The following is a 24,882-nucleotide window of genomic DNA, read 5'->3' as shown; positions in this document are numbered from 1 at the left end:
TATATGTATATATACACACATATATACACATAAATATATATGTGTGTGTGTGTGTATATATATATACACCTTCTGATGTGACACTTAAAGAAGAGCACAGCATCACTTACGGACTCTTCCTGCCAACAATGTGTAACCTAGCTTTAATCATGAGGGAATATCAGACAAACCCAAGTTGGGGAATAGCCTATAAAATAACCAGTGTGTGGTTTTTAAAAATGTCAATGGATGAAAGATCAAAAACAGATTGAACCATCCTTGACTCAGAGTCATGATCACCTAACGTAACCTGTGATCTTGGATTGGATCCTGGATGAGAAAAACAAAGAATGAACTTCCCTAGTAAAATCTGAAAAAGTCTATTGATTAGATAATATTGTATTGTGTTAAATTTTCTGGTTCTGATCATTGGACTGTATATATAAGTGAGTGTTCCTATTCTTAGGAAATACCTACTATGGTATACAATATAGTATTTAGGGGAAAGGACATTAGGCCTGCAATTTAGTCTCTTTTTTATATTTTTATTTTCTTTTTTTATTATGTAATCTTGCTCCTTCTAGTGCAATTTATTCTCAAATGGCTCAGAAAACAATAATCTGTATGTATGTGTGTGTACATATATATGTATGTGTATATATAGATATATATATAATGAAATTATATATATATGGCAAATGTTAACAATTGCTGGATACGGAAGAGTATGAGAGTTCTTTAAACCATTCTTGCAACTTTTCTGTAAGTTTGAGATTATTTCAAACTTCAAATTTAAAGCAGTTCAGTGGTAGGAAGTGATTTTCATCTTCACTTGGTGGTCTGCTATGTGCCTGCATTGCAGGCATGATTTTGATTCATAAGCATAGCCTTGATTTTCTCAGAAATCTTTTCCTGCTGAGCCCTCCCTTCCCTGCCATCAAGTACAGAAGACAGCACTCAGAGGTGCTCAAAAAATAAAAGAGCTTGTGTTGTTTAAAATAAAAGACTGCTACAAATGTCCATCTGCTACTTCAGAAGCGTTCCACCTGCCACCCCAGATTCAGCATCTGGCAGCCCACATGGTTAAAGAATGTCAGCAGCTGTAATCCCAGCTACTCAGGAGGCTGAGGCAGGAGAATCGCTTGAACCCGGGAGGCGGAGGTTTCAGTGACCTGAGATCACACCACTGCACTCCTGGGTGACAGAGCAAGACTCCATCTCAAAAAAAAAAAAAAAAAAAGAGAGAGATTAAAAAAGAATATCAGCAGCATTTGCAAGATTCAGAGATACTGCGGCTGTCCCTTTGAGTAGGGAACACAGTGAAGAATGAAGAAAACAATACTAGTTTCAAAAAATCTGCAGAAATCTCCCAGGAGCCAAGTAGCTTGTTTGCTGGCTGCTTTATCCTGGTGCCATTCAATACAATGGGCACAAGCAATATCTAAATGAGCGATTCATAGACAGACTCTGAGGGGGACTTACCAATGATAGACATTCGCTTCCGGTCACTGTTGAAGTCCAAAATGGCAAGAACATTATAAGTCCTTTCAGTGCCCAGCTCACTGATGGTGATGGTGTTCTGGGTCCTGGCGAGGAAGGCAAAGCCGAAGTTCCTGGCAGCGTTTACCAGGGCACCTTCATCTGGAGAGGCTGCCTGGTAGTTGAGCTGACCTAACAAGGAAGCGAGAGAAATCCCAGAAAAGCTGTAAAACCAAATGCAGAGCTCGTTGTTGAGGCCTCCGCTGAGGCTCCTGTGGGGGTCAGTTGGGCTGCAAAGCCCAAAGCATCCCCAGGAAAACAAGTCATTGACTCTGAAGGGTTATGCCAAGATGGAAACTTCTTTGTTTTATCTTGACTTATAATCAGTAATACAAACTAAAAGTGAAACATTGGCGAAGAATGGGGGAAAATTCCCATAATCCCACTACCCACAGGAAAAACAACAGGTGTCGACACTTTATCATTCCTTCCAGCGCCTTTTAAAATGTCTGTATCTGAAATTGTTTCTATCAAGCTGAATATACATTTACATCTTGATTATTTTAATGCTGTATCTGAGTATATTGCCATCCCTTTTAAAATTATTTATAAACATTTGAACAGATGTAAACATGTTATCATTTTCCCATTACAGACACTTAGTTTATTTCCAAAGTTTTTACTCTCAAAAAATAACATTTTAATAACCCTTTTGTATGTGTGCAAAGACTTTTCTGTTTCTTTTTTCCTTTTAGAGACAGAGGTCTCCCTATGTTGTCCAGGCTGGTCCCGATCTCCGGGGCCCAAGTGATCCTTCTGCCTCAGCCTAATGAGTAGCTAGGACTACAGGCGCATGTCTTTCTCTTATTCTCTTTCTTTCTTGTTTTTCTGAAACAGGGTCTCACCCTGTTGCCCAGGCTGCAGTGCAGTGGCACGATCATGGCTCACTGCAGCCTCAATCTCCCCAGGCTCAGTGATCCTCCTACCTCATCCTCCCAAGTAGCTGGGATTACAGGTACATGCCACCACACCTAGATAATTTTTTGTATTTTTTTATAAAGACAGGGTTTCACCATGTTGCTCAGGCTTTTCTCAAACTCCTGGACTCAAGTGATTCGCCTGCCTCGGTCCCTGAAGTGTTGGGATTACAGGCGTGAGCCACTGCCCCGGCCCCTGGCTTATTTTCTAAGAGCAGATTCCTATTAGGAAAATACTGAGCCACAGAACACCGACAATTTTAAAACTCATTGGTATACATTATTAATTTGTTTTCCAAGAAGGTTGTACCAGTTTATCCTCCCTCTGAAAGAGTATGTTTTCTTTCTTTCTTTTGTTTTTTTGAGACAGGGTCTTACTCTGGCACCAAGGCTGTAGTGCAGTGGCACAATCTCAGCTCACTGAAGCCTCGACCACCCCTGGCGCAAGTGATCCTCCTACCTCAGCTTCCCAAGTAGCTGGGACTATTGGCGCATATCACCACGCCCAGCTAATGTTGGTATTTTTTTGTAGAGATGGGATCTCACCACGTTGCCCAGGCTATTTTTTTCTTTACCATAGCCATATTCTCCTTATAAAAAAACAAAACAAAACAAAACAAAACACAAAACAAAAAAACACAGGCTAGGTGTGTTGGCTCACACCTGTAATCCCAGCACTTTGGGAGGCTGAGGTCAGGAGATCGAGACCATCCTGGCTCACATGGTGAAACCCTGTCTGTACTAAAAATACAGAAAGTTAGCCAGGCATGGTGACGCGTGCCTATAGTCCCAGCTACTCGGGAGGCTGAGGCAGGAGAATCACTTGAACCCAGGAGGCGGAGGTTGCAGTGAGTCGAGATCGCACCACTGCGCTCCAACCTGGTGACAGAGCAAGACTCCATCTCAGAAAAAAAAAAAAAAAGAAAGAAAAGAAAAGAAAAGTTGAAACCAACCAACCAACCAACCAACCAACCGACCAACCAACCAACCAACCTTAGTTTGATCACTATCCGATATCTTAATGTTTAAAAGTTAAATAATGGGAAATTGTCTTCTATTCACAACTACATTTCAACAATAAGAATAAGCTAGGTTCAGTGGCACATGCCTGTAATCCCAACTATTCAGGAGGCTGAGGCAGGAGGATCACTTGAGCCCAGGAGTGTGAGGTTATAGTGATCTTTGATCATTCCACTGCACTCCAGCCTGGCAGACAGAGCTAGATGCAGTCTCTTTTAGGAAAAAGGAAAAAACCAATAAGAATAGGAATAAATCGGCCGGGCGCGGTGGCTCAAGCCTGTAATCCCAGCACTTTGGGAGGCCGAGACGGGCGGATCACGAGGTCAGGAGATCGAGACCATCCTGGCTAACACAGTGAAACCCCATCTCTACTAAAAAATACAAAAAAAAAAACTAGCCGGGCGAGGTGGCGGGCGCCTGTAGTCCCAGCTACTCGGGAGGCTGAGGCAGGAGAATGGCGTAAACCCGGGAGGCGGAGCTTGCAGTGAGCTGAGATCCGGCCACTGCGCTCCAGCCTGGGCGACAGAGCAAGACTCTGTCTCAAAAAAAAAAAAAAAAAAAAAAAAGAATAGGAATAAATCTCACAGTCAGATACACAAAAGAGTACATATGCTACATGATTCCACTTATATAAGCCAAAAACTGACAAAGCTAATCTGTGTTATTCGTAGTCAGGAAAGTACTTTTCTTGGAGAGTTAATAACTGGAAAGGAATGTAAAGGGAATTCTAGGGGGATTGACAAGGTTTTTTTTTTTTTTTTAAATCTGAGTGCTCATTACAAGAGTATTAGTTTGTGAAAATTCATTGAGTTATATACTTACGATATGTACGTATCTCTGTATACGCATGTTGTACTTCAGTAAAAAGTTTAAAAAATACTCTGCCTACCCAAGATCTTCTATTTTTCTACTCTAGTTATTTTGTCTCAAAATAGAAGGAAAAGCATTTCCATGGCCAGATGACTTTGGACAGAAAGAGCATTTAGTTTTCCAGAATACTTTGACCAGGATGAAGGCCACAGATGCATGAGCAGCTGTTTATCCCCTAGTCTCACTTGGAATCGTCAGTGCTCTGGGGTAATGGTGGCAGAGAGAGCTAAACACACCTCCTTCCTTCACAATTGGCTCAGAAGATTCACTCTTTAAGTCAGTATTAATCACTTCCTAATTAATAATTAAAGATGACACTTTAGGATGTCTCTATATTAGTTCACCCAGAAAGTCATTCACTAGAAGCTATAAATGCACTTCCTAAATCCGGCCACGTAGCAAACACATACAAGTGCCAGAGGGCAAAGTATTCAACCAGAGACAAATCAGCAGTGGTGAGAACAAAGCCTTTCCCTTCAGCAATTTAAGCTGGCACAGCGATATATGGCATAAGTGACAGCAAATGCATTTCCAGTAGAAAAAAGAAACAAAATAATAAAAGGTGGTAAGGTTCCCACAAGTAAGACAATCATATCTAGAGCAAACACCTTAATCTTTTTATCATTAAAGAAAAAAGAAATGTTTTCCATTACCTTCCGATAATGGAGTCACAGAATTGTAGACTAACAGGGATGGGAAGAATGTCAGAGACTTGGTCCAAATTCCAACCTTGTGACTGCTGGAAGACACTTGGACTAAAAAACTATGCAGCCATAAAAAAGAACAAAATCATGTCCTTTGTCACAATAGAGATTAGGCCATTATCCTAAGCAAATTAACTCAGGAACAGAAGACCACATACCTAACACATGTTCTCACTTAACATTGGGTACTCATGGACATAAAGATTGCAAAAATAGATAGTGGGGACTTCAAGAGAGAGGAGCGAGGGAGGGCAACAAGGGTTGAAAAACTTATTATCAGGGCCAGGCGCGGTGGCTCACGCCTGTAATCCCAGCACTTTGGGAGGCCGAGGCCGGTGGATCATGAGGTCAGGAGTTTGAGACCAGCCTGGCCAACATAATGAAACCCCGTCTCTACTAAAAATATGAAAACTTAGCCAGGTGTGGTGGTGTGCACCTGTAATCCCAGCTACTCAGGAGGTTGAGGCAGGAGAATAGTGTGAACTCAGGAGGCAGAGGTTGCAGTGAACCGAGATTGCACCATTGCACTCCAGCCCGGGCGATAGTTCGAGACTCCATCTCAAAAAAAAAAGAAAAAAGAAAAGAAAAAAACTATTAAGTTCTGTGTTCACTACCTGGATGATGGGATCAATTGTACTCCAAACTTCAGGATCATGCAATATACCCATGTAACAAACATGCACATGTATATCCTGAACCTAAAATAAAAGTTGAAGGTGTAAAAACAAACTAAAACAAAACAAAGCCACCTTCCTAAGAAAACTCTTTATGGCAAACTCTTTATTTATGGCACATTTAGAGGCAACTAGAAAGACCTTCTTTGTGTTTCACACACAATTTGTGACTCGTGAAATTGATGTAATCAAAGAAAGATGCTCCAACCACAAATCCTACCTCTCAGTTCTCATTATCCTGATTCCCTAGCCTCAGGGTAATGGTGGCAGGAGAAAGCTAAATGCACCTTTCTTCCCTCCTTCATGACTGCCTCAGCTGATTCCCTCTACTATTTTTTTGAGACGGAGTCTTGCTTTGTCACCCAGGCTGGAGTGCTGTGGCACGATCTTGGCTCACTGCAACCTCCGACTCCCAGGTTAAAGCAAGTCTCCTGTCTCAGCCTCCCGAGTACCTGGGACTACAAGTGCCCGCCACCATGCCCAGCTAATTTTTGTATGTTTAGTAGAGATGGAGTTTCACCATATTGGCCAGGCTGGTCTTGCACTCCTGACCTCAGGTGATCCGCCTGCCTCAGCCTCCCAAAGTGCTGGGATTACCGGTGTGAGCCACCGCACCCGGCTCACTCTAATTAAGTGACAACAAACTACCTGGCCGGGCATGGTGGCACACACCTGTAATCCCAGTGTTTTGGGAGGCCAAAGCAGGTGGATAGACCAGCCTGGGCAACATGGGGAAATTCCATCTCTACTGAAAATACAAAAAGTTAGCCGGGGTTTGGTGGTGGGCACCTGTAATCCCAGCTACTCAGGAGACTGAGGCAGAAGAATCGCTTGAACCTGGGAGGCGGAGGTTGCAGTGAGCTGAGATTGTGGCACTGCACTCCAGCCTGGGCAACAAGAGTGAAATTCAGTCTTAAAAAAAAAAATCCGGGCACAGTGGCTCACACCCCGTAATCCCAGCACTTTTGGGAGGCCAAGGCTGGAGGATTACTTGAGGTCGGGAATTCAAGACCAGCCTAACCAATATGGAGAAACCCCGTCTCTATTAAACATGCAAAATTAGCTGGGCGTGGTGGAGCGTGCCTGTAATCCCAGCTAGTCGGAGACTGAGGCAGGAGAATCGACTGAACCCAGGAGGCGGAGGTTGCAGTGAGCCAAGATCATGCCATTGCACTCCAGCCTGGGCAATAAGAGTGAAATTTGGTCTCAAAACAAAAACAAAAACAAATAAACAATAAAACCCTACCTCTCAGATGTCTTTTTGTCCTCAATCCTCTCACCCCCTTTAAATGATTTGCCAAGTGTCTCCCACATTCATGGCTTTGTCATCCTTCCCAAAGACCCCATGCTAATACAAACCTTCAGCCTCTGTGCCAATCTCCAGTGCCTGCCTGCTTCAGACTCTCGCACCCAATGTGATGCGCAAAACTCCTGAGACAAGCTCTCTGATCATTGATTCAAAACCTCCAGGTGAAGTGAAGGCTTCCAAGTCTTCCACACTCTGCTCACACATGACCTCTGTGCAGGCGGGAGTCTGCAATGGCCTTAAGGTTCCCATCCTAGGGATGTACATTCACTTTCTCCCAGTCAGACAATCAAGCACTAATCTAGGTACTGCTGTGAAGGGAATTTGCAGATGTACGATCCTAATCAGCTGACCTTAAAAATAGATTATCCAGGTGTTCCTGACTTAATTAGATGAGCTTAGCACAGACCTCTTCTTGTGGGGAGACTTGGAGCAGTTTGAAAAAGGCTCAATTTAAGGGAGATTCTCCACTGCTGGCTTTGCAGATGGAGTGGACCAGCTGGCAGGGAATGAGGACAGTCTCTAGGAGGGGAAAGCAAGCCAGCTGACAGCCAATAAAGAAATGGGGACTTCAATTCTACAAGCATAGCGAACTGAATCCTGCTGCAACCACACTGAATGTGGAAGACACTGAGCTCCAGATGAGAACATGGCCCAAACTTGATTTTAGTCAGATGCTGAGCGGAGAACCCAGTCATGCCGTGCTAAGAATTCTGCCCTACAGAACCGTAAGCTAATGAACGGGTGTTTTCAGTAGCTGAGTTACACTAATTCACTACAGAGTAGCAGAAAACTAATGCATGTGGCCGGGCACGGTGGCTCACGCCTGTAATCCCAGCACTTTGGGAGGTCAAGGTGGGCAGATCACTTGAAGTCAGGAATTGGAGACCAGCCTGGCCAACATGGGAAACCCCATCTCTACTAAAAATACAAAAATCAGCTGGGTGTGGTTGTGGGCACCTCTAGTCCCAGCTACTCAGGTGGCTGAGGCATGAGAATTATGCATGAACCCGGGAGGTGGAGGTTGCAGTGAGCTGAGATCGTGCCATTGAACTCCAGCCTGGGTGACAAGAGCAAGACTGTCTCAAAGAAAAAAAAAAATTGGAGGCGTAGTCCTCAAGGTCCTTTCAAGGGATCCTTTCCTGGTACTTTATGGTTAAAAGCCAAAATCAATTTCTCTAAGCTCCTGCACTAGAAACGTAACATGTCTCTATTCTGTACAACCCTTGACCTCACCTGACAGTGGACAAAGAGGTGCAATAGGTTAGGCTGGAGGGACTTTGTGTTCTTGTTTTTTTTTGAGACCGAGTCTTGCACTGTTGCCCAGGCTGGAGTGTAGTGGCATGATCTCGGCTCACTGCAACCTCCGCCTGCCAAGTTCAAGCAATTCTCCTATTCAGGCTCCTAAGTAGCTGGGATTACAGGCACATGCCACCATGCTTGGCTAATTTTTTGTATTTTTAGTAGAAACGGGTTTTCACCATGTTGGCCATGCTGGTCTCCAACTCCTGACCTCGTGATCTGCCCGCCTCGGTCTCCGAAAGTGCTGGGATTACAGGTGTGAGCCACCACACCCAGCCCTGCTGGAAGGAACTTTGTACATCCAACCTTCTTACTACAACACCAAGGAAGGTGGTTCTCAGACAGGGACCCAAACTGGACTCACTCATCTCTAGCACGTAGTCCAGGGCTCTTCCCATAATATCCCACTGGGGAAAAATAGAATAGGGACTACAGGATGAATTTACATTGGCCTAAGTTGACCAGTTAGCCCTTAAAATACTATCATGTACTCAGAGAAGAGTACAACAATTGTACTAATGAGTCAAAACCAAAGAGAACCAGGTGACTTTGTAACGTCATACTTTATGCTTACAGACTGAGTAAAATTGGCTTGGCGAGTCAAATAGACTTTGACCTCTGCTTCCATGATTCATGACCTGGTATCATCCCTTTCTATCTTTCCCCACATTGTCTGCTGATAAACGCTTCCATGTATCCACCCTAATCTGAACTCTGTTACCTTGCTTCATTGCAATATTAGATTCATCTTTGGAAAATGGGTTTCTTTGCAACTTGCTGAAAAGTATCACATACAGCTTCTATACATTTAGGTGTTTTTTGTTTTGTTTTGCTTTTTGTTTTTTTGAGATAGGGTCTCACTCCATCACCCAGGCTGGAGTGTAATGGTGAGACTATGGCTCACTGCAGCCTTGACCTCCTGGGTTCAAGCGATCCCCACCTGAGCAGCTGGCACTACAGACATGTGCTATCACGCCTGGCTAATTTTTGGTATTTTTTGGTGAGATGGGGTTTTGCCATGTTGCTCGGGCTGGTCTTGAACTCCTGAGCTCAAGCAATCCACTCACCTCGACCTTTCAAATGCTGGGATTACAGGTGTGAGCCACCATGCGTTGGCCTACACATTTAGTTTTTATGCATATTCCTTCTCTAGAAATTTCATACCTGCTACATATGAAACATCAAGGTTGAGAAGAGAGACTTATGTATGCTGCACTGACTGAAGTAAAAAGTGGAAGATGTAGTGAAGTGGATGAAGTGAATGAATGAAGTGAAGGCAGACTATGCTTCATTACAGAAACACCAAAGGAACTCCTTTTGCTCTTTCTATAAAGTGCACGTGTGTCTATATAACTTATCATTATGTCTATTTGTGATAAAATGACTAGCTTTCCTTGATATAGGACAAACTTGCTGTGACAAAGCTGGCACAAACTGCATTGAAGGATTCTGCAAAGGAACTTACAAGTCATTCTGCTTGTTCCCATGAAATTCACATTAATTATGCTCCTTTAAATGGAAAAGGCACCCAGAAGAGATCCAGGCTGAGGCTGATATTATTTCAAACCCAAACTATAACAGAATCTAGTAAATAAGAGCATATATCTAAAATTATTTGGTAGAAAAGATTAGTCAAGTTCAGAGTCCATTTCTGATATAGATAAGGCTTGACTTTTCACACTCAGTAAATGCTCAGTAATAAATGTGCTAAGAAAAGTTAGATTCTTCTATCATAATTCAAGTATCAATCATTTCAATAAGATTTCATTTGGAAAGTGAAAAAAATACACCTGGAGCCATAACTATGAATAAGATGTAAATTTTCAGGGACAAGAAGCTTGTTTCCTACTTTGCTCTTCCATAAACCCTCTAGTGGTAAGTGCTGAAAAACATTCACTGCATTCGAATATGCGACAGATTTGTACTACTTGACATGCATTTGAGTCATAAGCAGGAGTTACCCGGAAACAAAAAACCTGGTCTCTAATGCCTGAGATGCCAGAGAAACACTCACCGTCAATCCTATCCACCATGACCGTGTGGCAAACTGCGAGCAAGAAGAAGAACTGTCGTACTTCTGGCTCTTTCCCTGACTGGATTTGCTCAATAAGATAGTGGTCATAAAATGCAAGCTTCCCATCAGCATATGTATTCCAGCTAAAATCAACTTGCTGAAAGAAATGGAGAAAAACAAAATATAATTTTATAAAATATTTTTCACTTAACACATGACATGAACTTTCCTTGAAAGGCAAGGTTTCAATTATGCAAAAACCACCTTAGGATTTTAGCACATTCTTAAATGTCAAGAGGCTCACAACTGTCTTCAATAAAAAGATACCTTTTTTTTTTTTTTGGAAACATATATGACCATATATGGGTCTCACTCTGTCACCCAGGCTGGACTGCAGTGGCTTGATCTCAGTTCTCTGCAACCTCCGCCTCCTGGGCTCAAGCAATCCTTCTGAGTAGATGGGCCTATGGGCGTGCACCACCATACCTGGCTAATTTTTGTATTTTTTTTTGTAGAGATGGGGTTTCTCTGGTTTCACACTCCTTGACTCAATTGATCTGCCCATCTCAGCCTCCCGAAGTACTGGGATTACAGGCATGAGCCACCAGGACCAGTCAAAAAGGTACTTTGTGGTGGACTAGACTCTGTTCCCCCAAAAGATATGCTGAAGTTCTAACCTCTGGTACCTATGAATGTGACCTTATTTAGAAACAGGGTCTTTACAGATGTAATCAAGATAAAATGAGGTGACACTCAATTAGGGTGGGTCCTAATCCAATGATTGGTATCCTTATTAGAAGGGGAAGTGTGGACACAGAGACACACAGACACACAAGGGGACACCATGTGACAACAAAAGCAGAGATACAGAGTTGTGTTTCCAAGTCTCCAAGCCAAGGAACACCAAGGACTGTGGACAACCACCAGGAGCAGGGAAGAGGCAACGAAAAGAGTCTTCCCTAGACCTTCAAAGGAAGCATGGCCCTGCTGGGACCCTGACATCCCTAGCATCCCAAACAATTCTTCAGCTTAAAGGCCTTACCTCTATTTTGTTATGGTTGTGTTGAGAGGCATCCCGATGGTCCCCTGAGAAACAAACAGGACAAAACAAATTGATTCCCCGCCTGTGTCCAGAGGCCCCTCCTTACATGGCTTTGCTTATGTAGTGGTGGAGGTAAGACCATATATGGCCTGGACGGGCTAACATTTTTATTATCTGGCTCTTTACAGAAAACATTAGGTGACCCCTGGTCTAGTTATTCAAATACTGGTGCCTGTCCCTCCCTACTACTTTCTCCTAGGGGCCTGGGTCATATCCTTTAAAATGCTTTACCTCCCCTAAGTCAGAAGGATCCACACATGTGAGCCACGTCCTCAGCCCCGCAGTGCCCCACCATCTTCACTGATACTCCTTATGAGAAAAGGCACTCACGGTGTACAGTTTCCTACAAGTAGGAAGTATATATACATATCCCTATATCATTTTAAACAATTGTGTTTTTAAGTCTATTTAAAATAGAGAACACTCTATTTGAATCTAGTATTAACCTTAATATTATTTGTAAATTTACAGAAAATTAAATTTCTAAATGTTTCAGAAAATTAGAACCGAAATCAACTTTTAAAACTATTGGCTGGGTGTGGTGGCTCACGCCTGTAATCCCAGCACTTTGGGAGGCTAAGATGGGTGGATCACCTGGGGTCAGGAGTTCAAGATCAGCCTGGCTAGCATGGTGAAACTCCATCTCTATTAAAAACACAAAAATTAGCTGGAAATGGTAGTACACACCTGTAGTCCCAGCTACTCAGGAGGCTGAGGCAGGATAATCACTTGAACCCGGAAGGCAGAGGTTTCAGTGAGCCAAGATTGCGCCACTGCACTCCGGCCTGGGTGACAAAGCGAGACTCTGTCTCAAAAAACCAAAAACAAAAACAAACAAAAAAAACAATTGTAGGCCAGGTGTGGTGGCTCATGCCTGTAACTCCAGCACTTTGGGAGGCTTAGGCAGGTGGTTCACTTGAGGTCAGGGGTTCGATACCAGCCTGGTCAACATGGTGAAACCCCATCTCTACTGAAAAAAAAAAAAAAAAAAAAAAAATTAGCCAGGGGCGGTGGTGTGCGCCTGTAATCCCAGCTACCCAGGAAGCTGAGGGAGGAGAATCATGTGAACCTGGGAGGTGGAGGGGTTGCAGTGAGCTGAGATCGCGCCACTGCACTCCAGCCTGGGTGACAGTGAGACACTGTCTTAAAAACAAAAACAACAAAGAAAACAAAACAACTGTAGTGAAATACACATAATAAAATTTACCATCTTAACCAATTTTTGGTTTGATTTTTTGAGTCAGGGTTTCACTCTGTCACCCAGGCTGGAGTGCAGTGGTGTAAACCCAGCTCACAATAACCTTGATGTCCCCGGGCTCAGGTGATCCTACCTCAGCCTCTCAAGTAACTGGAACTACAAGCACATACCACCATGCCTGGCTAATTTTTGCATTATTATCATTTTATTATTGTTTTTTGTAGAGGCGTGTGTTTTTCTTTGTTTGTTTGTTTGTTTTTGAGACGGAATTTCGCTCTGTCACCCAGGCTGGAGTGCAGTGGTGTACTCACTGTAGCCTTCAACTCGCAGGCTTAAGGGATCTTCCTGCCTCAGCCTCCCAGGTGACTGGAACTATAGGCATGTGTACCAAACTCTGCTAATTTTTTAAAAATTTTTGCTTTGTTACCCAAGCTGGTCTAGAATTCTAGGCCTCGAAGTCTTATCATTATAGGCATGAGACACTGCACCCAGCCCATTTTAACCACTTTTAAGCATACGGTTCAGTGGCATCAAGTATATTCACAATGTCGTGCAGCTATTTCATCTTGCCAGATTGAAACTCTGTACCCATTAAACAGTAACTCCCAATTCCCCTGACCCCGGCCCCTGGTAACCATCATTCTACTTTGTCTGTATAAATTTGATTATACTAAGTACTTCATATAAGTAGAATTATACAATATTTGTCCTTTTGTGACTGGCTTACTTCACTTAGCATAATGTCCTTAACTCATTTATGCCTAGTGTTCCATTATTGGAACACTAAGCATGTGGGAGTTATTTATATCCTACTGCTCAAGGTCATCACCAAGTTCTGATTGCAAAAATTCAAAAAAATTTAACCTCTGGCATAAATGAGTTCAGGTTCATCTGTGTTGTAGCATGTGTCAAATTTTCCTTCCTTTCTTAGACTGAATAATATTCCATTGTGTGTATCCACATTTTGTTTATCCATTCATCCACTGATCAACGTTTGGGTTGCTTCTATCTTTTGGCTATTGTGAATAATGCTGTTATGAACACAGGTGTACAAATACCTCTTTGAGCCCCTGTTTCAGTATTTTTGAGTATATAACCTGAAGTGGAATTGCTGGATCATATAGTAATGAGACTTCTAATTTTTTTCTTTTTTTTTAGACAGAGTCTCGCTCTGTCGCCAGGCTGGAGTGCAGCGGTGCGATCTCAGCTCACTGCAACCTCTGCCTCCCGGGTTCAAGCAATTCTCCTGCCTCAGCCTCCTAAGTAGCTGGGATTATAGGTGTGCGCCACCACCATACCTGGTTAATTTTTGTATTATTAGTAGAGATGGGGTTTTGCCACGTTGGCAAGGCTAGTCTTGAATCCCTGACCTCATGGGATCTGTCTGCTTCACCCTCCCAAAGTGCTGGGATTACAAGCATGAGCCACTGCCCTGGCCGTGATCCCACTTCTGGCCGCTGTCCTCTCCCACGCATGTGTCCCCAGTGCTGTCCATGGTGCTCCTCTGGTGCTCAGCTGGAGAATGGTCCCAGCAGCAGGACTCCGCATTGGGAGGGCACCAGCAATGCCAGGAGACAGGCTCTGGTCCAGGTAGTGCCCTGCACACGGCAGGCAGCCCCACTCCCCCAGAAAATGAGTTACGGCTTCCACTCACCGTATATCTGCCCGTTGATACAGCACTTTTTAAAGGTCATGATATTTTGTGTGAGTGTCCCCGTCTTATCAGAGAAGATATAATGGATCTGCCCGAGCTGTTCATTGAGTGTGGTGGTTCTAGCTTTTGCAGGTGTGTCCTTCTCAGCATAGTACATTTGCAGGTCCCAGTTGATGAAGTGACTCTGTCCAAGACGAATCACTTCCACGCTAGGAAGACAGAAGAGTATTTTCCGTAGGGAGCTCAGATATGAGTGGCAAGTAGTAGAGATTTTATTCTCATTGTACAGACAAGAGCAAGCTGCTTATTTACTGCTATGGTCTGAATGTTAGAATCCCCCTCCAAATTCATATGTTGAAACCCAGTCCCCAATTCAACAGTATTGAGGTGGGGCCTTTCGAAGGTCATTAGGTCACGAGGGCTCCACCCTTACGAATGGGAATAGTGCCCTTAATAAGGGGCTCAAAGGAGCTTGCTTGCCCCTTCTGCCATGTGAGGATGTAGCTGGAAGGCACCGGCTGTGCCTATAAAGCAGAAAGTGAGCCATTGCCAGACCCTGAATCTGCCGATGCTTTGATTTGAGACTTCCCAGCCTCCAGAACTGTGAGCAATAAATTTCAAAGATCTTTTGTTACATCAGCCCAAACTAAGCCCTCTCCAAGGAGACAAGCCATGCACTCAGCCTGTGGTTTCTCCTAACCACATGCATCATTCTCAGGCGTCAGGGTCAAGCTGATTTTAGACAAGTAATTTCCATTCAAAATTGCTCAGTGAGATTTGCCACTCACTCCTGGGCACATTTAGCCAAGGCACCCATGTTCAGAATCCACAGCCCAGCAGAATGGATGACACAGCAACACTGCAGACAGAGCAGTGGACACAGCAAGACTGACTCTTCTCCCCCATTCCCCATAGCACCCAGGGGCACTGGAATGGTCGCGTTCACCTTTGCCCTCAGTGGTAGGGCAGAGGGAGTGAGAATATCCTAGGGTACAGACTCCTCTGCGCTCTCAAATAGGGCAAAAGGCTTTTGGCAAATACCCCAAATCGTGATCCCTAAATTATGATAAGGTTATAGAATATCCAAAATAAGATATTATAAAAGGATCATGTGAATTTTAAAACTGTAAGGGACATTACCTATCTCAGTTATAAGGAAGCTGTTTACATAGCCCGCAATTGTTAGGTGGGCAAAGGAAGTCCATAACAAGTTAAACAGATGGAAAAATAATGCTCTCCCCACTTCTTTCCCTTCCATAAATATTTCTTAAGTGCCTACTATGTACCAGATACCATTCTAGGTGCAGGGGACGTGTCTGTAAACAAAACAAAGTCCGTTCTCTTAAGGAGGTTACTTTCTAGTAGAGACAGACAAATATATAAACTAATAAAGAGAGGCTGTATCAGAGACAGAAGTTCTCTGCGGAAAATCAAAGCAGAGGCCAGGTATGGTGGCTCATGCCTGTAATCCCAACACTTTGGGAGGTTGAGGGGGGCAGATCATGAGGTCAGGAGTTCAAGACCAGCCTGACCAACATGGTGAAACCCCATCTCTACTAAAAACACAAAAAGTAGCCAGGCATGGTAGCATGTGCTTGTAATCCCACCTACTAGGGAGGCTGAGGTAGCGGAATCACTTGAACCCGGCAGGCGGAGGTTGCAGTGAGCTGAGATCGTGCTACTGCATTCCAGCCTGGGAAACAGAGCAAGACTCTGTCTCAAAACAAAACAAACAACAAACAAACAAAAATCAAAGCAAAGCAAGGTAAGGAGATATGAAGATCTCCATGAAGGAGAAGTGGTCAGAAACAGAATGAATCAGGAAAGGCCATGGTAATAAGGTGTTGTCTGAGTAGAAGCCTTTTTAGTGAAAGGGGGAGCAGATAGATACCTACATAAGGATGCTCCTGGCAGAGAAAAGAGCAGGTACAAAGGCCCTGTGGCAGGAAGAGTATCAAGGGGCCAGAGTGGCAGAAGCACAGGGAGGTGGGCTGAGATGCAAAAGGTACGGGCAGAGTGGAAGGCTGAGCACCAGATCACACTTGGGGCCTTGTGGGGTGGGTTTATTCTGAATGAGGGTTGAAGTCAAAGCAGAGATACTATCTGGAAGAACTTGCTCCAGCATGTTTTCAAAGGACCTTTATCTCCAAGAAAATAAATCATATTTGTCATGTGACATACCTTTATACAAAATTATGTATACAGTTTCTTTTATAATACACATTGATAGTTTTAGGCAAAATTATCTGTGTAACAGTTCCCTTGACAAAGGTAACACTCATCTCAGTTTTTCTCAAAGTAGCCGTGGAACGGATGGCTGCCCCAGGGCTTTCCTTCATGTTAGAAGAACAACAGTAACTACATGTAATCAAATTAAAAGTAAAGCAAATGCACATATAATGACACTAAAATAAAATAAATGCCTCTAATTATAGGTGTGTATGTGATCCCTATGTCTCTGGGCTATTCTTTATCAGAACTAAGAATGAACTCTTGCTGCTGGGTTTATTCCAAAGCACTAACCCTCCCAAAAAGCTCTCAAAGTCAGTTTGGCCAAGGGCAGTGAACTTTCCTATTAAAAAGAGAAAAATCCCGGGCGTGGTGACTCACGCCTGTAATCCCAGCACTTTGGGAGGCGAGGTGGGCAGGTCACCTGAGGTCAGGAGTTCAAGACCAGCCTGGCCAACTTGGTGAAACCCATCTCTACTAAAAATACAAAAAAGTAGCCAGGCGTGGTGGCGGGCACCTGTGATCCCAGCTACTCAGGAGGCTGAGGCAGGAGAATCGCTTGAACCCGGGAGGCGGAAGTTGCAGTGAGCCAAGATCATGCCATTGCACTCCTGCCTGGGCAACAAGAGTGAAACTCCATCTCAAAAAAAAAAAGTAAAAGTGAAAAATTAAGAAATATCACCAAATCAGCTGCTTACCACTTATCAGAGATATATGCCCCTGACTTTGTTGTTGTGATTGAGATTTGAGATGAAAAGAGAACATTTTGAGAGGTTGATGAAGGACAGGAAATTTCTTTCCTACCAGGAGGTAGTGGCCAGAAAGCACAAGTTCTCCACCTTAGGTGTGGCAGATGATAATAAGGAAGGCTCAGATAAGAGGTGAGGACCACTTTCGAAAGGGAAAACTAAGTTTTTCCATCACATGCTAAATCTTCGCCTCCTCCCAGGTTCTTTCTGAAGTCTGGGCTTTGGTACCCGGTGTGAAGGGAACCTCACTAATAAGACAATGACTACAGGAGTATCAATCGATCTTCGAAATTCCCTAGCCTCATCTGCAAACAGGATGAGATAAAAGGTGCCTGGCACAGAGTGGATACTCAAATGTTAATTTCCTTTTCCTCTCTTACCCTCAGTTCTGAAATGAATGAGATTTTCTTACCTGTTCTTTGTGACCTTTGAAACAATGATTGTTAGAAATGAAGGCACTACGTTGGGAGAAGGTACAACATTCTTCCATTAAAGCAAAATGCCAGAGAGGACAGCCTTACCTGACATACAGAGAGATGGGTACCATGGTATTGAGAACAATGATATAGCCCCAGAAATTGAGGAATCCACGGTAGGAGGGTGTAAAGTCTTCTCCATCATAGAGGTACCAAGAGTAATTGCCCACCTGTGCTTCCCAATAAGCATGGCCGATGGCAAGACCAGCAGAAAGCAGACTAAGAACAACAAAGATCTAGAAGACAGAAAACATTTAAATGCATTCTGAAGATGGATTTCCAACCTCTTGCATTTCCTAGATGCTAATTAACTTTACTCAATACTTCATACGTTTGAGAATTTAGTAGTCTGTAAAAATAATGTATGTCAAATAAAAACAGCGCCAACATAACGCTTTGAAAGTCTATTTAATTGCTACGATTGACTGATGTATCCTACATCTCCCACAGAAGGTGAGGTTTTGTTCCCAAAATTATCTTTCAAAAGAGAAGGTGGTGTCTTATATTCAAATCCTTGAAGAGTCTTATATTATAGGGCATTCTCTCAATTATGTTTACTTTGAACAATAACATACTGTTTGGGGAAGATATCTTACTTAGCATGAAACAACTTCCAACAAGGCTGAATTGGAAAACTGGAATGCTTATAGAAAATATTCAACAGATTTTTTTAAAGACAGTCTCACTGTATCGCCCAGGCTGGAGTGCAGTGGTGCCACTGTGGCTCACTACAACCTCCGCCTCCCTGGTTCAAACAATTCTCATGCCTCAGCCTCCTGAGTGGCTGGGATTACAGGCATGCGCCACCATGCCTGGCTAATTTTTGTCTTTTTAGTAGAGATGAGTTTCACCATGTTGGTCAGGCTGGTCTGGAACTCCTGGCCTCAAGTGATTTGCCTGCCTCAGTCTCCCAAATTGCTGGGATTACAGGTGGCCCTTGCCCAACCAGAATTTTTTTTTCAGGGTAACAAAATTTCACCTATATTTGGGCCATTATTCCTTAAGGTGTAATGTCACAAGTATTGCATAACATTGTAAAATAAGATCACTTAAGAAGCAATATGATAAGTATTATGTTGTAGAAGTTATGAGCATATATTTATGGAAGGAATAAAAAGTCAACTCTGCTAGTGGTACTCAGAGATTCGCAAGTGGGAATAAAATTCCAGAGACAAATTTAAATTTCTGAACAAAGACTCCAAAAGTGCTGTATCTCACAACTTTGTCATGGAAATAGCAGAGTGCCAACAGGCTTTTGAGAGTGCCGCACTCATAACCACAACCATGACACCAGCGATGACTGTGAAAAGTTCAAATACAATTCTCATGAAACGAGAAAGCAGGGGAAAAGGTTTCTTAAATTATTATTTTTATCTGATTTTAAATATGTATATGCAATCAAAGAGTAAGTATTAGAAGTATGCATTCAAATTGAACTAAATACTTGAAAAAATTTTCGTTGGGAAATAGAAGGAGTGCTTAATATTTGGGGTCACCACATGGGCAGAAAAGAGCGAACATAGCAGGTCTGAGACTGCTTCCTCCGAAGCCTGCTTGCAGGGTTTGCCCTGGGCTGGTATCTGGTAACTTAGATGTTTGGAGGATTTCCCGGTTATTTTTTATTCTCTGATGAGAATAGCTCATGGGCTGGGTGCAGTGGCTCATGCTCGTAATCCCAGCACTTTGGGAGGCCGAGGTGGGCAGATCACTTGAGGTCAGGGGTTCGAGACCAGCCTGGCCAACATGGTGAAACCCCATCTCTACCAAAAATACAAAAATTAGCCAGGTGGGGTGGCGGCTGCCTGTAATCCCAGCTACTTGGGAGGCTGAGGCAGGAGAGTCCCTTGAACCTGGGAGGCGGAGAGTGTAGTGAACCAAGATCATGCCATTGCACTCTAGCCTGGGCAGATGGGCGAAACTCCATCTCAAAAAAAAAAAAAAAAAAAAAAAAGGAATAACTCATGATGCCTAACTGTGCAAACAGCATGGTTTATGCTGACCATCTGTATTCTTTTGGGGAGTCTAGAGTTTTTTTGTTAAAAACCCTTGACACCGAGTCTCTCATGGGCTTCCTTGGTATAGACAACATTTCACTTGTGGTGTCATTAATTGCTGCTGGGAGAATTAAGTGCCTATTGTGTGTGTGGCTTGGTGGGGAGTGCGGGCGGGATGGCAGACTTTTGGAAGCTTGCGCCTGGTTTCCTTTGCACTTTGCTCCATGAGCCTCTGGCTGATCTTGCTCTGTGTCCTTTTGTTGTAATGAGTCACAGCTGTGAATACAATGATGTGTTGGGGCCTATGAGTCCTTCCAGTGAATCATCAAACCTGGGAGTGATCTTGGGGGTCCTCGACATACTTTATTTTAAGCCTTGCCTTGTATTTGGAGTTATACAGTAGATGTTGCGGGGTGGGGGGGCCAGGGGAGGTTTGCTTCTAAGAGAACTGCCTCTATGGGAAAGTAACAGCAATGAAACCAACCCTACATTGATTTCAGGAGCCCAGCTTCACTAATTTATCTAGGGCTTCCGGGTTTTCCAGTTCCCGTCATCAAAGCACTCAGGGCACCCTACAACTGAAATTTCCCTTCCCAAGGGGATTCTCCTGTTAAAAGTGTGGCATTTCTGAGAAAAAGTGAGGTGTTTTTGAGAAAAATCCCTTCTTCCTGCATTTGAAGCTTGGAGTGCCCAAGAATTTTTCTGTTCCACCTAAAGAGGTAAGATTTCTTTGTATTAGAAAAACATATAATAATATTAGCGCAAAAGACAGCAATCTAGATGAGAGATCTACTGAGATGAAAAATAAATACCGTGTAAACCATGTAGTTCATCAAGTAATCAATTTTAGTTCTTTTAAATCTGGTTTTCCCACTATTCTTCATTATTTTAGTGTCAGCACCTGAAAATAGAAAATTCAATGTAATTATCAATTGGGAAAAAAAATCAATTCACTGGCTCACCAATTAAATTACTCGTCTTGGCCAGGCATGGTGGTTTACGCCTGTAATCCCAGCACTTTTAGAGGCTGAGGTGGACAGATCACCTGAGGTCAGGGGTTCGAGGCCAGCCTGGCCAACATGGCAAACCCTGTCTCTACTAAAAATACAAAAATTAGCCGGGCATGGTAGCACATGCCTATAATCCCAGCTACTCTGGAGGCTGAGACAGGAGAATCACTTGAACCCAGGAGGCAGAGGTTGCAGTGAGCTGAGATCGCACTACTGCACTCCAGCCTGGGCTACAGAGTCAGACTCTGTCTCCAAAAAAAAAAAAAAAAAAAAGGAATAGCTTGATGGAGAAAGGACAGAAAAGCAATCCCCTCCTTTAAGTCTTTAAAGATCATAGCTGATTAATTTCCCAAGAAACTCTGAAAGTACCTGCAAAAATGACTAAGCCATGGCAGAAATCGGTGTTCCTAATTACACAGCCACGTAACAAAATTTTATCAGCATCCAAAGGAAAACTTGTGTTTCTCCAAAATAGTGTTCCCGTAAACTTATCTAGTCGGTTATTGGGTTCTTCGCATTCAACAAGACCTTTTAAAAATACAAGATTCACATAATTAATCACATACAAAACTCTTTCTGGTGTTAATCAATAGGAATTGAACCAAGCAACTAAAATTTAAAGCAAAGTAAGACATGTTTTGTACAAACCATCAAATGTTGCCAATGTATCTTCTCTTTGGAGGTACTGGTCTGTGATTTCAAGTGACATCTTAAATTTTAAATTGGTTTCTCTAAAGGAAGGGGGAAAAATGAAAGAATTAAATGAACAAATTTTCGAGTTCGAAATGGATGTTAATTATCCAAAGTTACATTAGCTGTATCTGGATATGAAGGCTAAATAATTAGCTGTTTCTATTTTCAAACTCTGTTCACCTTGGAATTTCAGGCTTGGATAAAGTTATGCCCTGAACTAGAGAACATTTCCGACCTTGGGAAATGTTGGTTCCCTTCACTGTTGTTGTGAAGGTTAGCACAGAGGTGCCCACAAACATCCTTCTCACTGACTTGACCTTTACCACCAGCGGGGACTACCAAAGGGCTATTTGAAAAGGTAGCGTCTAATATTTAATCATATTAAGATGATTCTATAACACGTATTTGTTACAGAAATTCTGTTTCGCCTCTGTCAAATTCTTTTCCAGAGTGAATAACTGGATCACATGTTTTTGAAAGACAATTTCATTTGGAAAAGGAGGTGGTAGCTTTACTCCCAATTGCCCCACCATAGTGCAAGGTAAGGTCGTGGGTGAGCACAAGGGCAGGCTGGGGACAGGGTGAGGCTGCCTTCTCATGACTGATGGCTTTATATAGGATTCAGGAACACTCAGGAATTTCCATGGACTAGGTAAGTTCATTCTCAACCTCACCATTCTGTTCTGACAGGGCATATTAGGATCTTATGTCTTTGTAAAGCTTTAGAATCTCTCACGGAAATAATAGCAGTTTTATAGTTCAGAATAAACAGTCAGTTGGGCGCGGTGGCTCATGCCTGTAATCCCAGCACTTTGGGAGGCAGAGGCAGGAAGACCACTTGAGGTCAGGAGTTTGAGACCGACCTGACAACACAAAACTCCATCAGGCAACTGCCCAGACTCCAATTTGGGTATAGCCTCAAGGCCTTAAAGGGAATGCAGTGTCTTTGTCAGTTAAGTCTTTACAATTAAGAAGTGGTTAATTGGTTTTTAACCAATTAGCCTTTACAATTAAGAAGTGGTTAATTGGTTTTAAGTTTTTCTCAAAAAAAAAAAAAAAGGGGTGATAGATTTCCAACAGTCAATTGACTGATCTATGAAGCAAAGACAGCCCTAGTTTTTTGTTTTTTGTTTTTTTAATTGAGACGGAGTCTCTCTCTGTCGCCCGGGCTGGAGTGCAGTGGCGCGATCTCGGCTCACTGCAAGCTCCGCCTCCCGGGTTCACGCCATTCTCCTGCCTCAGCCTCCAGAGTAGCTGGGAGTACAGGCGCCCGCCACCATGCCTGGCTAATTTTTTGTATTTTTAGTAGAGACGGGGTTTCAGTGTGTTAGCCAGGATGGTCTCGATCTCCTGACCTCGTGATCTGCCCGCCTCAGCCTCCCAAAGTGCTGGGATTACAGGCGTGAGCCACCGCACCTGGCCAGCCCTAGTTTTCAGTCTCATGATTTCGGCTCTCTGTAAAGCAGTGTATGCATATCTGGAGCATGAGGCACGAGGAGCAGAGGGAGCAATGTCCTGACTCTACCACTCACTGTGTGACCTTGGACAGGCTGCTGCACCTCCCTGGGCCTCTGATTCCTCATGGGTAATACAGACCAGTAATATTCATCTCACATGGTCATTTAGAGGATTAAATGAGCTAATATGTAAAGTGCCTGCAACCTCGTGAGCACTCAATAAATGCCTTGAAAACTGGTCAGAAAACTGGTCAAAAACAGAACTTTATTCTCTTTTAAATGATAGCATAGTAACCAAAACCAACACAAGAAGAATTCAGAATTGCCTATTGAGGCCAGGTGCAGTGGCTCACGCCTGTAATCCCAGCACTTTGGCAGGCTGAGACAGGCAGATCACTTGAGATCAGGAGTTCTAGACCAGCCTGGCTAACATGGTGAAACCCCATCTCTACTAAAAATACAAAAATTAGCTGGGTGTGGGGGCTGGCGCCTGTAATCTCAGTTACTCAAGAGGCTGAGGCAGGAGAATTGTTTGAACCCAGCGGGTGTGGAGGTTGCAGTGAGCTGAGATAGCTCCACTACACTCCAACCTGCGCAACAGAGGGAGACTCTGTCTCAAAAATAAGTAAATAAATTGCCTATTGGTAAAGACTTTAAAAATCTGTTCCATTCTCTGACACAGATAATAACCTCAGTATTATTCATATCTGTCTGGACACTGCTCAGCAGTTGATAAAGGGCTCAGACAGATATGCGCCTGTCTGATCCTTTTACCTTCCCTGAGAGGTGGTGACAGGCAGGTGGGTAGAGCTCTGCTTCACAGAGGGGCAAAGGTGAGATCGGTAGGGACAGGCAGCAGGTGGCAGAGGCAACGCCAGATACCAATCCCTCTGGTCCAGAATGCTCCGATTTCAATGGAATGAATGTGCCTTCAAAGGCCAGCTTTAAATGAGGCCCATTGAGACACACTTACCCATCCAGTTCTGCTGTTTCCACATAGCAGAGGCTGTTAGGCTCAGAGCTAGACAGCAGGAGAATGTCAGCCTGTCCAAAAGAAAACACACCGATAACACCGAGACCCTGAGGGAGAAGCCGAGCGCAGGGGCTGGGGGAGAACAAGGAACGAGAGAAGCAGAAGTTGGTCACTTACTGGAACAAAATCATTTTTTTTCAGACGAATGACGTCTCCAACTTGAATGTCTTTCCATTTGGCAACTTTGAACCTAAGGATTAAAAATAATGAGGACTTATTGAAATTTTAAGTTACAGGCAAGGGAATTACTATTCTTTCTGGATGTTACAGATTCTGGAAAATGTGTAAGTCACAGAGAAAATGATAAAATTTTGCTTTTTCATGACGTAAACATATTAAGTGGGCATGAAAATCGTATTGACCTCTGAAGGAAGCAATGATGATGACTTTGATATGCTCTTTCCCTCTACGTCATGTAAGGAAGAGTTTATGGGGGCCACTTATGTGTGTGGCAGGGAAATACTTGCCACCGCCTTTTGTTTTTGCTTATGTCCAACTCGCCTCCCTGCTGTGTTCCTTCTCAGTGACCCATCACTTGCTCCGTGCTGGTCCCGGGACAGGAGCACCTACGTTATGGCACCCACGTGGGCCTGCCAGAGTCTTCGTGGGGGCTTCAGAGCTTGCCTACTCTCTACTGTTTAAATTATCTTTATTATTTATTTATTAATTATCATTATTATTTTTTATTGAAACAGAGTCTCGCTCTGTTGCCCAGGCTGGAGTGCAGTGGCACGATCTCAGCTCACTGCAACCAGTGGCACGATCTCAGCTCACTGCAGCTTCTGCCTTCTGGGGTTCAAGAGATTCTCCTGCCTCAGGCTCCCGAGTCGCTGCGACTACAGGCACGTGCCACCACGCCCGACTAATTTTTGTATTTTTAGCAGAGATGGGTTTTTACCATGTTGGCCAGGCTGGTCTCGAACTCCTGACCTCAGGTGATCAACACAGCTGGGCCTCCCAAA

The 24,882-nt window shown here is 43.5% G+C and overlaps 1 protein-coding gene across 9 annotated transcripts in view; it reads right to left on the bottom strand.

Annotated features, from left to right (window-relative positions):
* The window catches only part of ATP8B1 (ATPase phospholipid transporting 8B1), a 158,756-nt gene that overhangs the window by 28,953 nt on the left and 104,921 nt on the right, over nt 1-24,882 (bottom strand). For 6 of the 9 annotated variants that reach the window (XR_012427120.1, XR_012427119.1, XM_005586597.5 and 3 more), the window contains 10 exons: nt 24,038-24,110; nt 23,861-23,931; nt 21,386-21,468; nt 21,107-21,265; nt 20,540-20,628; nt 17,779-17,969; nt 14,280-14,488; nt 11,368-11,411; nt 10,326-10,482; nt 1,462-1,650 (listed from right to left, as the gene is read on the bottom strand). Coding sequence is in view for 7 of the 9 variants with exons in the window: in XM_005586597.5 (XP_005586654.3) it covers nt 1,462-1,650; nt 10,326-10,482; nt 11,368-11,411; nt 14,280-14,488; nt 17,779-17,969; nt 20,540-20,628; nt 21,107-21,265; nt 21,386-21,468; nt 23,861-23,931; nt 24,038-24,110 (1,265 nt within the window). In the remaining 2 variants the exon portion in view is untranslated. The remainder of the gene's footprint in view (nt 1-1,461; nt 1,651-10,325; nt 10,483-11,367; nt 11,412-14,279; nt 14,489-17,778; nt 17,970-20,539; nt 20,629-21,106; nt 21,266-21,385; nt 21,469-23,860; nt 23,932-24,037; nt 24,111-24,882) is intronic. The other 3 variants (XM_074022460.1, XM_074022459.1, XM_074022461.1) reach the window with 1 other exon arrangement.

The sequence above is a fragment of the Macaca fascicularis genome, chromosome 18 (genome assembly GCF_037993035.2).
Source record: "Macaca fascicularis isolate 582-1 chromosome 18, T2T-MFA8v1.1".
In the NCBI taxonomy this organism is placed as follows: domain Eukaryota; kingdom Metazoa; phylum Chordata; class Mammalia; order Primates; family Cercopithecidae; genus Macaca; species Macaca fascicularis.
The sequence above is the reverse complement of the archived record's forward strand: the minus strand, read 5'-3'. Positions and strand labels throughout refer to the sequence as shown.